The sequence below is a fragment of the Nannobrachium achirus genome, assembly GCF_963921795.1.
Source record: "Nannobrachium achirus genome assembly, chromosome: 17".
Classification (NCBI taxonomy): Eukaryota; Metazoa; Chordata; class Actinopteri; order Myctophiformes; family Myctophidae; genus Nannobrachium; species Nannobrachium achirus.
The window spans coordinates 7686221-7704978 of NC_137824.1; the positions used below are offsets into that span (position 1 = coordinate 7686221).

Below are 18758 nucleotides of genomic sequence, written 5' to 3' on the forward strand. Positions count from 1 at the left end.
TGTGTGTGTGTGTGTGTGTGTGTGCGTGTGCGTGCGTGTGTGTGTTAATTTTCCATGTCTACCATTACAGTGGATGGGATGGAGGGCACCTCTTCCAGTACATCACGAAGATGGAAACCAGGCAGTCAAAGATGGAGGCCACAGTTTGGGAAGCTTGCAAAAACTGACTGTGAACTTGTCAAATTTGGGGAATTTGGGTTTGGGGAAAACAAGGAATTTCTCATAGGAAGGGGGAGTAATGGATCTGAGGTCTACTTGGGGTTAGCGGATGATGGCACTGAAGTCGCAGTGAAGAAAGTGACAATTAGAAACCTTGCAGCGCTGAAGAATGAGAGAACATTTTTACAAAAGCTTGATCATTCTTCAATTGTAAAATATGTTGACTATGCAGAGGATAAGAACTTTGGTTACCTTGCTCTTGAGTTATGTGAATACACCCTGGAAGAATACATGTGTATACACCACCCTTCTGAACGGGAGAGGAAACAGCTTGCAAATCAAGTTCTCCAGAGCTTAAAAGTTCTTCATTGTCAGAATCCTACAATTCTCCATCGTGATATCAAGCCCCAGAATGTCTTTATTGGTAAGCTATAAGGGTAACAATAATAATAATAAGGGTAATGATAATAATAATGATGATGATTATTATTGTAATACTTATTTTATTATGTTTTGCACCCCGTCTGTCCGTCCATCCGTCTGCCTGTGCGTCCATCTGTCTGCTACCAACTAATCTCGGGTGCCGTCGGTCACACCCAAACTGCGACACCATGAGGTCATTTTTGGACAGCACTCCTACAGATTTCGTCCCAAAATCTACAGATTTTGAGCCAAAATCTCATAAATCGGTAGACAGTATCTCTACAGTTATGTGATCGACATAAGCCTTGCGTAGCCAGGCTTACTCATCTGCGAAGAGAAAAGCCTGGTCAAGACCATAGGCTGAAATGGCATGAAACAGTGCTACTTCCCCCGGGAAAATTATTATTATTATTATTACCCCTATCGTTAAATCGGTCCACGAAGCCGAGGTCCTAGGGCTGGTGTACACGACAAATTTCCAAACCCCGCTGTGTGTTCCCTGGGGGCGTGAAAAATAAGGGGGTGGGCTCTACATGTCCTCTGGGACCCCATCTACGTATGGACACCACTTGTTCGCCCATCCGTCTTACGGATGCTTTTTTATTCCATTTTATTTGTTTTAGGGTCCTATCTTGCAGTTCAAGCCTATTTCCACAGGGTGGCAGGCTACTTTCCCAACCTACTGGAGGTGAACATGCAGGGGCGTCAATTGGGTATGGCAAGCTATGGCAGCTGCCATACCTTGGCTACAGGGGGGAAATAATTAAATGTACTTTTCATCGTGCCTGTTGCTATTTCATTTATTTATTTCATAAATATTTTTCATCACAATTGGGTTTGTGGGGAGCCATCCCTGCTTCAAGCTGTCACAGCACGGCACCAACACTTCAAACTAGTTAAAAAACCCAATACAGCAGATCTACAAGCACCTCACAGATCTACAAGCACCTCGCACATGCCAGGGACAGAGTAGGTTGGCCTGCATAAGCCTTGCTGTCAACACACTATACTACACCACTCAGGCCACCAAGCCAGGTGTGGTCAATTAGTGCCTTCTTTTGATCAGTGGCTTCTGCTTGATGAGTGGCACCAGTCTGTCTTTGTTCCCTGGTCAGTCAAGTTCACTGGGAGAGAATGTTTCAGATCAGTGCAAGTGTATTTGTTTTCCATTTGGACTTACTGTGTTTTGTTGGTACAGTATGCGTGCGACTAACTAATATTTCTGATAATTCCAATTTGTTTGTTGTTTAATTAGCCGGATTGTGAATGCCCTGCATTTTTCTTTCATCTTTAGAACCACACGTGTGTAACAAAACAGAGTGGTGATCATTTGGTGTGGGTGAAGAGAAGAAAAACATTTCATTAAAGGAGTAGTTCACCCCCAAAGTGACTTTTTTTCTATTGAACTCAAGTCTCCATGGCGTGAGTAATACATTGAAAAAATAAGTCATTTTGGGGGTGAACTACTCCTTGAATGTCAGTTTTGTGGTGTTTTGACTGGACACCCTGAACATATTGCCAGATAGATAGACAGACAGACAGACAGACAGACAGACAGACAGACAGAGAATTGTAGGCCTTGCATTTATTTGACTTGGTTCCAACAGATGGCGAAAATAGCTAATCTTCAAGCTCACAATGCCTCACTGTTTGGACAAAGAGTTGAGGCGTTACATTTTGTAAAACACGGCCTTGTGAAAATAGCAGATCTACATGCTCACAACACCTCACAACGCAGGGCGGCGTGAGCATGTAGATCTGATATTTTCACAATTTCTGCCCCTAATATTTAATTTATCATTTTAAATGTATTAAAAAGTCCTTAAATTGTCTCTTTAGAAATGTGCAGATAGCCTCTGTATACTGTTGAGTGGAAAAACAATGTTTCACATTAAGCTAAACATTTGGGACCACCCAAGATCATTTGGAGACCCCTCTAGGGGTCCCATAGTTGAACCACTGACTTATAAGGGGAGTATGGAGACCCCTCTAGGGGTCCCATAGTTGAACCACTGACTTATAAGGGGAGTATATGAGGCTGGATCCGTCTGGAACACTGCACTAGGCTCTCGCCAGCTCTGTAGCTCTCCACACTTGAACAGTTGTGTCCTTAAATTCAATTATAATAATTAACCCCTGTATATACGGGCAATAGTTTTACATGACTTTGTGTACACAGCCAATAGTTTTACATGAACATGTCTAGGCTTTAGTACTGTACTGCCTCGTATAGCCCAACAGAGCCCAGCACAGAACAGCACAGCCCACCAGAGCCCAATACAGCCCCCCAGAGCCCAACAGAGTCCAGCAAACCTAAGTCCAGCCCAGCCGAGTAGGAGTATAGACCGGGGAAAGGGGGTAGTTAGATGACTCCACCAGGCCATTACTGTCCAGATCTGGCTTGAATAGGCCAGACTAGGGTAGACAGGACTGCACCAGACAACACCAGGCTGCTCCAGCCTGGTGGGACACTCAGAGACTTTGTAAATGCCTGTGTACATTTCCCATAGATTCTATGGGACTTGAACACTTGCTCCTGCCCTTCGTGTACACAATCTGTGCCGTGTCCCCTCAGAGGGACATTGTGGGCCCCCCGACCTCACTTTGAGAACCGGTCATGGACCACTTGATAAGCCCACAGTGTCCCTCTGAGGGTTCATGTAAAACTACTGGTGACTTTGTACACGCCTGTGTACATTTCCCATAGATTCTATGGGACTTGAACACTTGCTCCTGCCCTTTGTGTACACGGTCTGTGCCGTGTCCCCTCAGAGGGACACTGTGGGCCCCCGACCTCACTTTGAGAACCGACCATGGACCACTTGATAAGCCCACAGTGTCCCTCTGAGGGTCCCCCGACCTCACTTTGAGGACCGACCATGGACCACTTGATAAGCCCACAGTGTCCCTCTGAGGGTCCCCGACCTCACTTTGAGAACCGACCATGGACCACTTGATAAGCCCACAGTGTCCCTCTGAGGGTTCATGTAAAACTACTGGTGACTTTGTACATGCCTGTGTACATTTCCCATAGATTCTATGGGACTTGAACACTTGCTCCTGCCCTTCGTGTACACGGTCTGTGCCGTGTCCCCTCAGAGGGACACTGTGGCCCCCCGACCTCACTTTGAGAACCGGCCATGGACCACTTGATAAGCCCACAGTGTCCCTCTGAGGGTTCATGTAAAACTTAAAACTAATGCCCGTGTACACAGTGGTTAATCGCATGTGCAAGGATCTACAGAGCTGGCTGGAGCAGCCTGGTGGAGTCTGGTGCAGTCCTGTCTACCCTGGTCTGGCCTATTCAAGCCAGATCTGGACAGTAATGGCCTGGTGGAGTCATCTAACTACCCCCTTTCCCCGGTCTATACTCCTACTCGGCAGGACTGGGCTGGACTTAGGTTTGCTGGACTCTGTTGGGCTCTGGGGGGCTGTATTGGGCTCTGGTGGGCTGTGCTGTTCTGTGCTGGGCTCTGTTGGGCTATACGAGGCAGTACAGTACTAAAGCCTAGACATGTTCATGTAAAACTATTGGCCGTGTACACAAAGTCATGTAAAACTATTGCCTGTGTACACAGTGGCTTTTTCCTTGACCTTTCGAGTTAGGAGTGTCGTAGAGACACGAGACCGGGTTTGTTGGATTCAGCGTCAAAAAGTAAGTCAGAATAAGTGTCTTTTATCCGAAAGAATGTGTAATCGTGTTGGTGGCGTGCAAATTTCGTGTCTTTTTCGCAATCATAAAGGGTTCAAAGTGTCGGAGAGACACGAAACCCATTCCATCGGATCAGGCATCCTTCAAATATGAAAAGTGTTTCCTGCGTAAAACAAACAGATTTTTTTAGATTTTTTTATTGATTTTAAGGACAAAAATCCGGGTTTCGGTGTCTTTTTCGCAATCGTAAAGGGTCATGAGAACCTAAGTCCAGCCCAGCCGAGTAGGAGTATAGACCGGGGAAAGGGGGTAGTTAGATGACTCCACCAGGCCATTACTGTCCAGATCTGGCTTGAATAGGCCAGACTAGGGTAGACAGGACTGCACCAGACAACACCAGGCTGCTCCAGCCTGGTGGGACACTCAGAGACTTTGTAAACGCCTGTGTACATTTCCCATAGATTCTATGGGACTTGAACACTTGCTCCTGCCCTTCGTGTACACAATCTGTGCCGTGTCCCCTCAGAGGGACATTGTGGGCCCCCCGACCTCACTTTGAGAACCGGCCATGGACCAGATCGGGCATGCTTCAAATATGAAACGTGTGTCCTGCCTGAAACAAAACATATTTTTTTGATTTTTTTATTCATTTTAAGGACAAAGGGCCTGTTTTGACGCCTAAAACGACCCTTTTCCTTGACCTTTCGAGTTAGGAGTGCCGTGTACACAGGATCTACAGAGCTGGCTGGAGCATGGAGCAGCCTGGTGGAGTCTGGTGCAGTCATCTAACTACCCCCCTTCCCTGGTCTATACTCCTATTGGGCAGGACTGGGCTGGACTTAGGTTTGCTGGAGTCTATTGGGCTCTGGTAGGCTGTATTGGGCTCTGGTGGGCCGTGTTGTGCTGTGATGGGCTCTGTTGGGCTACACGAGACAGTACAGTACTAAAGCCTGAACATGTTCATGTAAAACTATTGGCTGTGTACACAAAGTCATGTGAAACTATTGCCCGTATATACAGGGGTTAATTATTATAATTGAATTTAAGGACACAACTGTTCAAGTGTGGAGAGCTACAGAGCTGGCGAGAGCCTAGTGCAGTGTTCCAGACGGATCCAGCCTCATATACTCCCCTTATAAGTCAGTGGTTCAACTATGGGACCCCTAGAGGGGTCTCCATACTCCCCTTATAAGTCAGTGGTTCAACTATGGGACCCCTAGAGGGGTCTCCAAATGATCTTGGGTGGTCCCAAATGTTTAGCTTAATGTGAAACATTGTTTTTCCACTCAACAGTATACAGAGGCTATCTGCACATTTCTAAAGAGACAATTTAAGGACTTTTTAATACTTTTAAAATGATAAATTAAATATTAGGGGCAGAAATTGTGAAAATATCAGATCTACATGCTCACGCCGCCCTGCGTTGTGAGGTGTTGTGAGCATGTAGATCTGCTATTTTCACAAGGCCGTGTTTTACAAAATGTAACGCCTCAACTCTTTGTCCAAACAGTGAGGCATTGTGAGCTTGAAGATTAGCTATTTTCGCCATCTGTTGGAACCAAGTCAAATAAATGCAAGGCCTACAATTCTCTGTCTGTCTGTCTGTCTGTCTGTCTGTCTGTCTGTCTGTCTATCTGGCAATATCCTCAGGGTGTCCAGTCAAAACACCACAAAACTGACATTCAAGGAGTAGTTCACCCCCAAAATGACTTATTTTTTCAATGTATTACTCACGCCATGGAGACTTGAGTTCAATAGAAAAAAAGTCACTTTGGGGGTGAACTACTCCTTTAATGAAATGTTTTTCTTCTCTTCACCCACACCAAATGATCACCACTCTGTTTTGTTACACACGTGTGGTTCTAAAGATGAAAGAAAAATGCAGGGCATTCACAATCCGGCTAATTAAACAACAAACAAATTGGAATTATCAGAAATATTAGTTAGTCGCACGCATACTGTACCAACAAAACACAGTAAGTCCAAATGGAAAACAAATACACTTGCACTGATCTGAAACATTCTCTCCCAGTGAACTTGACTGACCAGGGAACAAAGACAGACTGGTGCCACTCATCAAGCAGAAGCCACTGATCAAAAGAAGGCACTAATTGACCACACCTGGCTTGGTGGCCTGAGTGGTGTAGTATAGTGTGTTGACAGCAAGGCTTATACAGGCCAACCTACTCTGTCCCTGGCATGTGCGAGGTGCTTGTAGATCTGTGAGGTGCTTGTAGATCTGCTGTATTGGGTTTTTTAACTAGTTTGAAGTGTTGGTGCCATGCTGTGACAGCTTGAAGCAGGGATGGCTCCCCACAAACCCAATTGTGATGAAAAATATTTATGAAATAAATAAATGAAATATATATATATATATATATATATATATATATATATATATATATATATATATATATGTATATATATATATGTGTGTGTGTGTGTGTGTGTGTGTGTGTGTGTGTGTGTGTGTGTGTGTGTGTGTGTGTGTGAAAGACAACTGACTTTTATGTAAACCATACTATATGGACAGTTTGTTCTGCATGTCACTATGCTGGAAAGTGTCCTAATCGGGAGATAAGCCCTGGGGGTCCCTGGAGGGGTGGAGGTTGTGGATTGGCAGGCAAGGAGTGTGTGTGCAAAGTTTGGCATTGAGTAATATGCTGGCTGTGTACACATGTTCACAGCTGCGTCAGTTCAGGAAAGGCTAAGGTATGGCAACATGACTGGTGTCTTGCAAGACACCAATCATGTTGCCATACCTTAGCAACAGGCACGATGAAAAGTACATTTAATTATTTCCCCCCTGTAGCCAAGGTATGGATAAGCCCACAGTGTCCCTCTGAGGGTCCCCCGACCTCACTTTGAGAACCACCACGGACCACTTGATAAGCCCACAGTGTCCCTCTGAGGGTTCATGTAAAACTACTGGTCGTGGACACCACCTAGGGCCTGTGTACATATGGCTCTCTGCTGCCCCCCAGTAAGAAACTATAGACTGCACAGACCGTGTACACGAAGGGCAGGAGCAAGTGGTCAAGTCCCATAGAATCTATGGGAAATGTACGAAGTCGTGTACAAAGTCACCGGTTGGTCCACGAGCCATAGTTTTTTCCATTGTAGCTCCCTACAGTGTACACGAATATGATTATTATTATTATTATTACCGGATGTTATTGTTTTTTTCATATTCCCCGCTGGCGAAAAAAAAACAAAAAAAACTGTTCTACTTCTCCTGACCCATCGGTTGCGCTCGTAATAAACAATATCCAAACAAAAACATGGATTCCGACCAAAGGACACCTTTTAACACATGGGCTGCTCAGGTTTATAACATTTCTAGCTGTTGCTGCTGCCGCCGTTCACTCATGCTTTATTTTGAAGAGCCTCGGAAGCTTCGTGCGTGTGCACGTGGGTGTTTGTTTACAAACGCTCGCGAAATTAAAATCCAAACGGGGGCCGGCCATCGCGTTATAGTGTCGCCGTGAAAATCAGATCTATGCTTCTCTGGCGTTCTTTTCACCTCATTCAGAGATAAAGCCCTTTTTATGTTTCAGAGTGGAATGGAAATCAATGCAACCAGCTCGTGCCATTTTCTCCCTCTCTCTCTCTCTGCTACGGGGTGACGTATGGACTCGGGTCATTCAGAGGGCAGGCAGCTGCACTTACAGTTAACCCTTCGTTGTCTCGTTCAGGGACGAGACAACTCCTTTTGGCAGGGTGACACCTAGTGGCCTTAACTAGTTACTGAACGAGTTTGGCTCCTTGGGTGTTAAGAGTGAGTTAAGAGCTACAATCTTTATGTAAGCGGACTGCAACACATGACGTAACTTCCGTTAACCGCAGCACTTCCGCCACTTCCGGTGTCTGTAGGTTCATGCCATTTTCATCGGCTATTCTGACCAGGGTGGATCGACATGGATCTGTCCGATTTTCTATATTCCATCCTGATTGGCTTAGATTGGCTTCCAAAGTTTGTAGGATTGGTCCGTTTTGAACAAAATGCCTCAAATCATGAAGGAAATGAAAGAAATGCCCAATAAAAAACGTTCAAATACAGAAGGCCGATTCATGTTGTTACGTTTAACTCCTCCGATCAGTGTAAAACATTCTATGCACATTTCCCAGAGGCCAAGGAAAAAACATAGATATAAAAAGCTGGATGCCTCATCTGCCGCTGCAGTTCATTGGAGCAATGTGTAACAACTGAAGTCAAAGGGACTACTGGTCAATCACAGCGCGTTTTTCTCCCCTGGACTTATCAATTAAATTCTACAGAGCTTTATTGCTATGTTTCCATCCAGTTCAGATGATGCGCGGCTCAGGAGGCGTCTTTTTCTATGTCTATGGGGGAAAAAAAACTTTGCCCTGCAATTTCCAGATCTGCCTTTAACTCATTAAAAGCCCCAGAAATTAACGGATTAAAATATCCAGAGTGCCCCCCCCCCCCCCCCCCCCCCCCCGGCTCCATTAACGGCCGTTGTCTTATTTTTTTCAATAACTCCTTCAGATTTTATCAAACAATCACGCAAATCAGTAGTCATTTGATCAAGACGGATATTTCATATTCTATCCTAATTGGTTAGCATTGGCTTCCAAGTATGCAGGATTGGTCAGTTTTGAACAAGATGTCTCAAATCATGACAGCGTCCGATCGTCGTGAAAGGCCAAAGAAGACATGGCACCCTTTTCACTTTGGCCTACTTATAGTGCCAGTGTGCCACCAGGAGGACACAATAACCTACCTGACCTGGTGGAGACCTGTGCTCGGAAAAGCACTGCTACTAGTTATTATTATTATTATTATGCAACAGACAGAATCCATAACTCTTATATTATCTTACCCAATATGCTTTGCAGATATTGAAGGCAGGGCAAGATTGGCCGATTTTGGAATAAGCCTCGAATTAGAAGAAGGAAACACAAGTATATGCACGAGCCCTGCAGGAACAAAATCCTGGAAGGCACGGGAGACTTTGGAAGATGATCCCGTCTTTTATCGAAGAAGCACTGACATCCAGGTTGTTATTTATTCTACATGAGAATTTAATATGAGAACAAAATAAATATTTTCTTATATGTTCATTATATTCATTCTTAATGGTTGAGGCTTGGTGATGGATGAACATGGTTGTATCCCTTATAGAAGAGGCAGTGATGTGCAGTTTATTATAATCTGTGTGAGAACATCTGTGTGAATAACTTAAAACATATTTAATTATGTTCATGTTCATTCTACAGGTGGCTGGGATGTTGATATATTACATCCTGTCTGAAGGACATCATCCATTTGGTTCAGGCATTAAATGTGAGGTCAACATTCATGAGGGAATCTACAACCTGGACAATGTTCAGGATGAGGCTGCTAAGAATCTCATCGAGTGGATGATCAACAAAGACCCAGAGAAAAGACCAACAGTGGAGGAATGTTTGGATCATCACTTCTGGTACGATTTTAGCTCCACATTCATTCATTCACTGATGAAATCTTATTTATTATTATTTTATTTTTTATTTTAATTAAGTTATATTTTTCTATTCTCAGAGTAAACATACTGTCCCTAAGGCATCTGTGTCACACACATATGCCTTGCCTTGCCTTACTTGTTTTAGATTCTTCCGTTAAAGAAGTAGTTCACCCGAAAAAGAAAAAAAAAATCTATTGAGTATTTTCTATACTCACGCCATGGAAAAACTTGAGTTCAATAATATCTTTTTGTATTTGTCACAAGTAAATTTACCCCCATTGATTCTGGATGGAGACCCAAATGCATTCAAGTACATTTATTGTAATCAAAATTCGTCCTAGGAATGTGACAAATACAAAAATATATTTTTGAACTCGAGTTTCCATGGCGTGAGTGATCAATAGAAACATTTTCATTTTGGAGGTGAACTACTCCTTTAAGGCATTTCTGGGGGGCACTTGTGCATGGGTTAATGTCATCTCAAAGAGATACAGGAACATAACACTACGAACTTAGGAAGCACATAGTACACACCAGTCCACCTCATAGTCATGGTGGCTAACTGATTAATTTGAATGAAGTAACGTTTACTTAATAATGCTACTCTCTCTCTTTTTTTTTAACACTTTCCTCTCTTCAGGTTCCCCACGACAGCCAAGATCCCTGAGATGAAGTCCATACAGAGGGGAAACTATGCAGGTTTGTTATGCTAACTTAACGCATTAGGACCTGAGGCAGATTCTAGAAATGTCTCCTAAATGCTAACAGTTTTTTTCTGAAAAACATTACTATATCAGTGGTTCTCAAACCTTTCACCCCCCCCCCCCCCCCCACACACACACACACACACACACACACACAGAGAGGAGGAAAAAAAAAGGCTGCAGACCTGCAAGTAGGTTAACGCCACATTGCACAGTTAAAGCCATGTGTTACCTTGCGCCAAATATCCAATTTGATATTGAGGTGCCCAGATGTTCCTAGTGCTATTCCTTTACCGACACACGGTGGAACATACAACATACAACCAACATGTCAGCCAGCCTCTTTGAACAGCGTCGAAAACTTACGTTCACATAGGTACATCCACATGTCCTATGGATGTCTGTAGTTAACCTCAGGTGGTAAAAGCACATTCCGCTGTGAAACAACTCTTTCATTTGAGTATTTAGATAAGCCAGTGTCATGTTTGTTTTTTAAAGGTATTACCAACACGCATCCTGGAAAACACATCCAGAGTCGCTATGATTGGTTGAGAAGGACATGTAAGCAAATCCCAAAGCAGTTGTTCAAGGTCAAGGTTGTACTTTATTGTTACGTCTTTTGTACAGGTACATAAGAGTAACATTTTTTGTTTGTTTGGCATCCTTCAGACGTATATAAAAAAAACAATATAATAACAGCAAACCACATCTAAAAATAATAATAATAATAATCTAAAAAGGTGTAAATAATAGTAAGACGTAAAAATGAAAAAAATAAAGAAGTGCAAAAGGCAAAAAGAGCAACAGGAAAAGAAAAAGCATCCTCAGATGTACATGTGCAAAAAGTTTGGCATATTCTATACGCCAACAGCATATTTTTTCCAGTAGTTGCTACTGTACTGTACTTAACTTTTGTAAACATCTTCACAGTGTGTTCTATGTGCAACAGATTAATATATTCAACTTCACAGCATAGTAGGGGGAAATAAGGGTTGAACCGTTTTCCTGGAAAACACATCCAGAGTCGCTATGATTGGTTGAGAAGGACATGTAAGCGAATCCCAAAGCAGTTGTCCATCAACATCCCACCCACCAGTCGCTGTTTGGTACTTGTGAATGAGGTCACTTTGACCCAGCGGTGGTCTCAGTGCGGTTCGGGGAGTCGGGGACCCAAGGGGTCCTTGAGGATTTGAATGGCTCCAGTTCTGTAGAGCACACACACACACACACACACACACACACACACACACACACACGTCCCCTCTATTGGCTGGGCTTTAAATGGCCACAACTCCAGTTACCTCACCGTTTATGGGTATGAGGAATCTAAATTTTGGAAATCGACCCCACCTCTGGTCAAATTGTTATTTCCATCAAATATATTTGTTTGTTTGACCCTAGCTCCTGAACACAAGGTCGCACAGACTTAGTGAGCTGCAGGCACACTTACAAATTACTGAGACATTGTTGTTTCTAATTTTCTAATCTAATGATGCAGTCATCTACTGGTGATGATGTAGTCTCTCTCTCTCTCTCTCTCTCTCTCTCTCTCTCTCTCTCTCTCTCTCTCTCTCTCTCTCTCTCTAGCAGATGTCAGAGGTGTTGGAAAGTCTTCAGGTCCCCTCTCAGCAGAATCCTCACGGCCTCCACAGGGAGGTAATCATTCATTTATTTCATTAGGACGTGAAGGCCAATCAGTCAGGTGGGCAGTTGGTAGTGCTGTCGCCTCACAGCTGGTCCTGTGTTCGATTCCCGCTGGGGGACGCTGTGGGCGTGTTCTCTCCTCTGCGTCATCATACCCTTGGTGGGGTTGGCGAAAGGGCCTTTCTGTGTGGAATTTGCATGTTCTCCTAGGGTAGATACCCTCACAAAAATATGCAATAATCCTGGTTTCTATACCGCCTCCCCAGGCGAGGCAGAGGGAGATCAGAAACCACGATTACAATTTAGGCAATTGGCACTGGGTGAGAAAAATGGGTTACAAAATCGTGGGATAAAAATATAGTAAAAAGAAAAACTAAAAAAGACTTAATCAGTCAGTGTGCATAGTAAATGTATCTATTGTTTGTTTACTTTTGTAAATTGATAAAGATAGCCAAAAGCCTATGCCGGTTAGCCTGGCGGGGCCCGACGTTATCTGCGTTCACTCACTCATTCCTTCCCCAGTATAACGTCTGGCCTTCGGCCTATTGGCAGCTTGAAAAGTGGGCGGGAGTACTTTCCTTGACAGACAGACTCCTCTAACCAATCAGCGTAGCAAAACATCTCTCAGCCAGTCGGAAGAACGGCAAACAAACACGTTTTTTCGGCCGATGAACTCCGCTAGCGCATGCCCTGTGTTACTTTTTAATTGTTGTAATTGATTCCAACTCTGAAATAACTGCACTTATTGCTTGTTTTATTGTTAGAGCGTTAACCGTTACACTTGTTGCATCGCGAGGGCTGCCATTGTTGTTTTGAAAATGCTGCAGCATGCATCTACGTCACCGTCTACACATGGACCAATCAGGGAAAGCTTTTCACGTGTTGTCAGGAAAGACTACGTTTGTTGTGCGGAAGCAGTCACTGATTGGCCCCGATCAGAGAATAATCAGTATACTCGCTGCCAATCCCCGGAAGTCCAGACGTTATACTGTGGAAGGAATGAGTGAGTGAGTGAACGCAGATAACGTCGAGCCCTGCCAGGCTATATGCCGGTAGCCTAATGCTCTATGATCGTGCACTTGGCTGTATTGTAGTAGGCCGGAATCATTCTGCACTTAAAGGGGAAAATCACAGATTTTTAACAATGTCATGTATATACATTAATGTTGATGAGTGGCAATTAGCATATTTTAAACATTCTCTATACAGACCAAACAGCTTAAAACATGGATTCAGTTTTACACAGCGACTTTCTCCCCGTTACCTTGGTTACGAGGAATGTGGATGGGTAGACAAAAGGTCATGCTAGTAACCCCTGGAGCCGTAACTCCGCTTGAGTCCACTATCGTAGAAGAGATTTACGACCAAAGACACCCTTTTGGATCTCATTAAGAGAACTGTCAAAGCAAAACAAAACTGTGAAATGACTTACTTACTACCTACACACACAATGATAGATAAGGCACTGTGTGAGCAGCGCACTCATATGTCAAACAAGAATGCTAACGGCAAACTTGCCAAACACACAATAAAAACCCAGGCACAGACAGGAGGACATCCACTACTCAGACATGGTGAGGCATAACAACGTGTTTATTTAGAAATTGATACAACAAAAAGGAAAAAAAAAACAATATATCATTAAGTTCTCAGACAACACTGTCCTGTTAGCCTTGATGACCAGGGACAATGACAAGGACATTCCATCCTATGTGGACAATGTCAACAGTTTGGTGAAGTGGTGCGATGAGAACTCTTTGGCAAAGACAGAAGAGATCATCTTTGAGCCCAGGTCAATTGCGGACAGGAAATCCCTTCAGATTCACAACATACCTGTGAAACAGGTGGAATCCTATAAATACTTGGGCGTGTGGGTAGACCACACCCTGGGCTGGTCCATCCAAGTGGATCACGTCTGTGCCAAAGTGCAGCAGCGTATGTACTTCCTGAGGAGACTGAGGGCCCACGGGGCTAGCCCGGAAATACTACACCTCTTCTACCGTTCCACCATACAGAGTATCATCCAATACTGCGGCACTGTGTGGTACAACAGTCCAACGGTACACGTTAAAAACAGGGTGGTTGGACTGATCAAAATGGCCTCCAAAATCATCGGTTGGCCCATCAATCAAGGCTTCTTTGAAAGCTGCAGTAGTGCATCGGTCCCTCTCACCCCCTCCACCAGGAGTTCGAGCTTCTCCCATCGGGGAGGCGGCTCAGAGCCGCGCGGTGCAACCTGCAAAGGACCAAGAAATCTTTTGTGCCATGCCATCACCCTCCTAAACAAGCAGGGGGGTATATAGGGGAATGAACTTGTAGAATTTTAGAATAGGACAATTTCCGGGTGGGCTTGTTTTATTGCTGGTCTTGTGCTGTAGTCTGTGTTGTCTGTTGTTTCTAGTAGGCTGGCACTTGTTGCACATTACAACAAATGTCTGTGTAAACAGACAATAAACTGACTTGAACTTGAACTTGAGATAGGACACGTGAAAAACCTGGCTGGGGAGGAGGTTGGAATGGACTCTGTGGACCCGTTGCGAATGGATTGGAGGGACGCAGGTCCCCCATGGAGCCGGTTCCTCCCTGGCAGCAGGGGGCAGTTGTTCCTCTGGGCGCTCCCTTGGGCCACCTGCTGGAATACGGGGGGCCTAGCAGCATTGGGTGGCGCTGCTCCTGACGCAGATTTCTTCTACTGGGAGCATGGGAGGGGTTGGGGGCCACATGGCATTAAGGGTGCACACTCACAACAGAATGAATGGATTCATAAATTAATTCGGGAGCCTTTCATTAATTAATGAATTAATGACTTAATGTTTTTAGCCGCCTTCCAGCGTCCGTTTTTTTATTTTATTATTATTATTATTTCCATACTCCACTACATCTCGGGTCCAAATATTGTACTTTTACTCCACTACAATTATATGAAAACATAGCTACTAGTTACTTTGCAGATGTAGCCTAAATTATTATATTATACAACATAGTACCTTTAGCCCTGTTTCATAGACTATTTGAAAATAGCCGATCTACAAGCTCACAACGCGTCGCGCTGAGCTGTGACACGTTGTGAGCTTATTTTGATGCCATCACTTTCGTAGCCTACTTTTACCCAAGTACATTTTGAATTCCGGACTTTAACAACATCAGCGCCAGTCGACTTTTAGATCGACAATGTCGTCAACCAATCATCAAGGATGATGATACACGAAAGAAAAAGATTGTCAGTAAGAATGTCGGTGCCGAGCAACTTTAATTGACTTTCATATAAAAGCATTGTTTAAGCTTTTATTTGGGTTAATAGACGGAGCGAAACGGTTACCTTACCTTTAGCTGGTAACAACACGAGACCGTGAAAAAAAAAAGGATACGATTATGACGTCACCGCTAAACCAGGCCTTCCTGTTTACATTAGCTTCTGCTAGCCGTTAGGCTCAATGCAAACCATCCGACCCTTAACGCAGCTTCACTAGGTCGGATTTTGATTCGGAAACTTTCTGTGTGGCATCTGCAGTGTTGGGAAAGTTCACTTTAAAAACGAACTAGTTCAAGTTCAAGTTCAGAACTTCTAAAATGAACTAGTTAATTTCTAGTTCATAATTCTATATTTTGAACTAAAGTTCATGGTTCCCCAAAATGAACTAACTTAGTTATTTTTCGTTCTTTTTGTAACCATAATTCTTTTTATACTTTTGGCTATTAAAAAAAGAAATATATATATATATATATATATATATATATATATATATTAGACGTGGGCAACGATTAATTTTTTTTAATCGCGATTAATCGCACTCAATCCTGGAGTTAATCGTGATTAATCGCGATTAAAATGGCTCATTTTAAGTCTGCCGAAGGCATTCAAAATTAGTGGCGTCCCTGAAAATCGCGGGCCCCCCTGCAAGGATGGGGGCAGGAGCCCTTTTTCAAATGATGATGGAGTTCTGTCCGTCTGTCATTCAATGTTATATGAGGTACATAAAGGTTTCCTGGGTAAATAAGGCGAAAAGCTTACTAGGATCTCCTTTTAGTTGATCTTGTACCAGTGAACTGTACTGTCATGAAACTACTTTTTCCTATGCAAACTTCTAATAAAGTCTTCAATCAATCAATCAATCAATCAATCAATCTCTCTGGAAGAAGTTGCACATGATCTCTGCAGCCGAGGCTGAGGCGCTCCAACAAGACCACTCTGACGAGCTAAATGCTGGGTGCAGTAAATGTATTTGTCTGCAAACAGCCCAATGAGCCCATAATATTAACAGCTGCATGTTTATTTTATTTGTAGCCTATTTATTTATTAAAAAAAAAAAAAAAAAAAACGTAATTCACAAAATATTTTTGACAGTGTACTCAGTCTCGTTTTTGCGGTGGTCAGAACGAAAAGGCACAACGTTTTTTACAGTGTAGGCTACTTTGTGCTTCCTTGTGGTCGGAGCTGCTGCTGCACTTCTATCAACGGATTTACACACGTTTCTTTCTTGCAAAGTTGCACAAGTGATTTATAGGGGACTAAGGGGAGCATTTAACAACATGGAGCACTTTAAACATGCAGCTTGTTTTGTGACGGCAATGATCACGACAGTCAGAACGTGGTAGGAGGAGGCGGCTTGAAAACCCTTTTAGGGCACTCTAGCTCGGAGACAGAACGGGGAGACATGTCTGTCCATGCAGTGAGTTTGAGTAATAACAACTGAATATAGGTAAAGCTGACGTCTCATTATCAAAACTAGCACAGCACACAGGTGCAGCCAATGACAGTGTGACATTAACAGGCACATTGTTGTGAAATATACAGCCATAATTTAGAACGCCTCTGCCTAGACAACGTGTTGACTGCATCTAACAAAACAAGGCAGCGTGTCCTGTGTGTGATGTCATTGCGCATGCAGCTCCCAGACCCAACTTTGATCCGCGATTAACGACGATATTTTTTTTTACCGCCGACAAGAGTCTCACGTTAACGCAGCACGATAACGCCAATAACGGCCCAGGTTTAATATATATATATATATATATAATATAAATGTTTAGACGTTGCTGCATGCTATTATTTGTCAAAATTATTGACACAGCCCATATAGAACCACACACAGCAATAATTTCATCCAATTTAACACTTTGCCGTCCGAAATAGAATGGTTGTTGGTAGATTAGCCGTGAAATTTCTATTATTGTATTGTGATCTGAGACATAATATTATGTTTATAAACATGAGCCCGCCGCCCCTCCTTCTTGGACAGCGCCGTTGTTTTTTCTTTTTTTTTTTCCCAGGTCATTAGCTCACCGTGATTTTCTCGATCTCCGTTGGGATAGAGTGGTGGTTTTGGCCGAGCATCGATCTCCCCGTGCGTTTCGCGTGCGCGATCCGCGCGCATAACGATCCATGCATATAGTCCAGAAGTGACTGAACAGTCGATGTGTCCACTTTGGATAGCCTAGCACCAAGCACTCCAGCTCTGCTAGTGCTAACTTCCAAACAACAAGTGGGTGGGAGGAAGGAAGGCTGAAGACTGCACCCTTATTGTGAAGGGCTGAAGGCAGACGTTTCTAAACCTGGCGCACAGCATGTTTCCGCGTTGGTTAAAATAGCTGCACACATATCTACAAGCTCACGTTGTCTCGTGGATGCGACGCGTTGTGAGCTTGCAGATCAGCTATTTTCGCCGTGCAACACACATACGACAAAGTATAGTCAGGCTTGCGAGACCTAACAAGGAGGAGATTCACAGTGCAGCTGCAGAGTGCAGACAGCACCGCATATCAACGTTCACGAGGAGCTGCGTTCAGTACGTGCTATTGGAGCATGTGAATGAAAAGAGAGACGAGAGGACAGACGACCGTGGAGGCGCGGACCGCCGCATGAATGGCCGACGAACGCCGTTCACGGGCGTCAGAATGACCGCGTTCGACAATATCGTTCATCAAGCGAAAACAATTGCGTTCAGTTCACGTTCGCCCAAAATATGAACGTGTTCATGAACGATCGTTCTTTGAACGCGTTTGGGTACAACACTGGGCATCTGTATACGTTCCGCTGCCCAGACCGATGGTGGTTTTATACGATCAAGCACGAATTGAACAGGATTGAGCACAGATGGCGGCCCGCGGATCTACCATTGTGAGTCAATGGTGCGACGTCACTTTCCCATCCTTTAATGATGGTTTTAACATGGCTTCTTCTGTATGTTTTAGTGTTATGATGGCTCACTCTAGTGGTCTTTTTGTGGTGGTGTATCATCATGGCTTTGAAAACAATGAAATTATACCCTATCATGTTGATAAAATATAGCTATTTCCTAGCGTTATTAGCGCACATTCTGATTTTAAGTTGGCTGGCAATGATTAACTTGTAACAGAGCATTTCAATAATGCAGTATTGATACTTTTAGCTAAGTAAAAAATCGGAGTACGTTTTCTTCCACGGAGAACAGAAAGCCAGAGACTAGAGAGCGCTCTATGAGTATGATCACAGCAGCTGCAGCCCATCATCATGGCCATGATCAAGCCAAATTTATCTCCGTCCCGCGATGATGTTGCGCGCAGAGAATAGCAGACCTCCAAGCTCAGAGTCAGACCGGGCACATCCGTGACGCGATGTGAGCTTGTAGGCTACTGTATGACTGAAGCTTGTACAGCCAGCTGTTCTCAGCGTCGCTGTCTATATAATGCTGCGCTCATACTGTATTGGGCTATAGCCTATATCATTTA

At 43.8% G+C, this 18758-nt stretch overlaps 1 protein-coding gene across 1 annotated transcript in view; it reads left to right on the plus strand.

Annotated features, from left to right (window-relative positions):
* LOC308302218 (serine/threonine-protein kinase/endoribonuclease IRE1-like) overlaps positions 1-18758 on the plus strand; it is a gene marked incomplete at its 3' end in the record, with an annotated part of 49417 nt that overhangs the window by 26366 nt on the left and 4293 nt on the right. Inside the window, exons 4-8 of the mRNA XM_080746476.1 lie at positions 71-583; positions 9095-9255; positions 9476-9681; positions 10343-10401; positions 11997-12062. Coding sequence (XP_080602602.1) covers positions 71-583; positions 9095-9255; positions 9476-9681; positions 10343-10401; positions 11997-12062 — 1005 coding nt within the window. The remainder of the gene's footprint in view (positions 1-70; positions 584-9094; positions 9256-9475; positions 9682-10342; positions 10402-11996; positions 12063-18758) is intronic.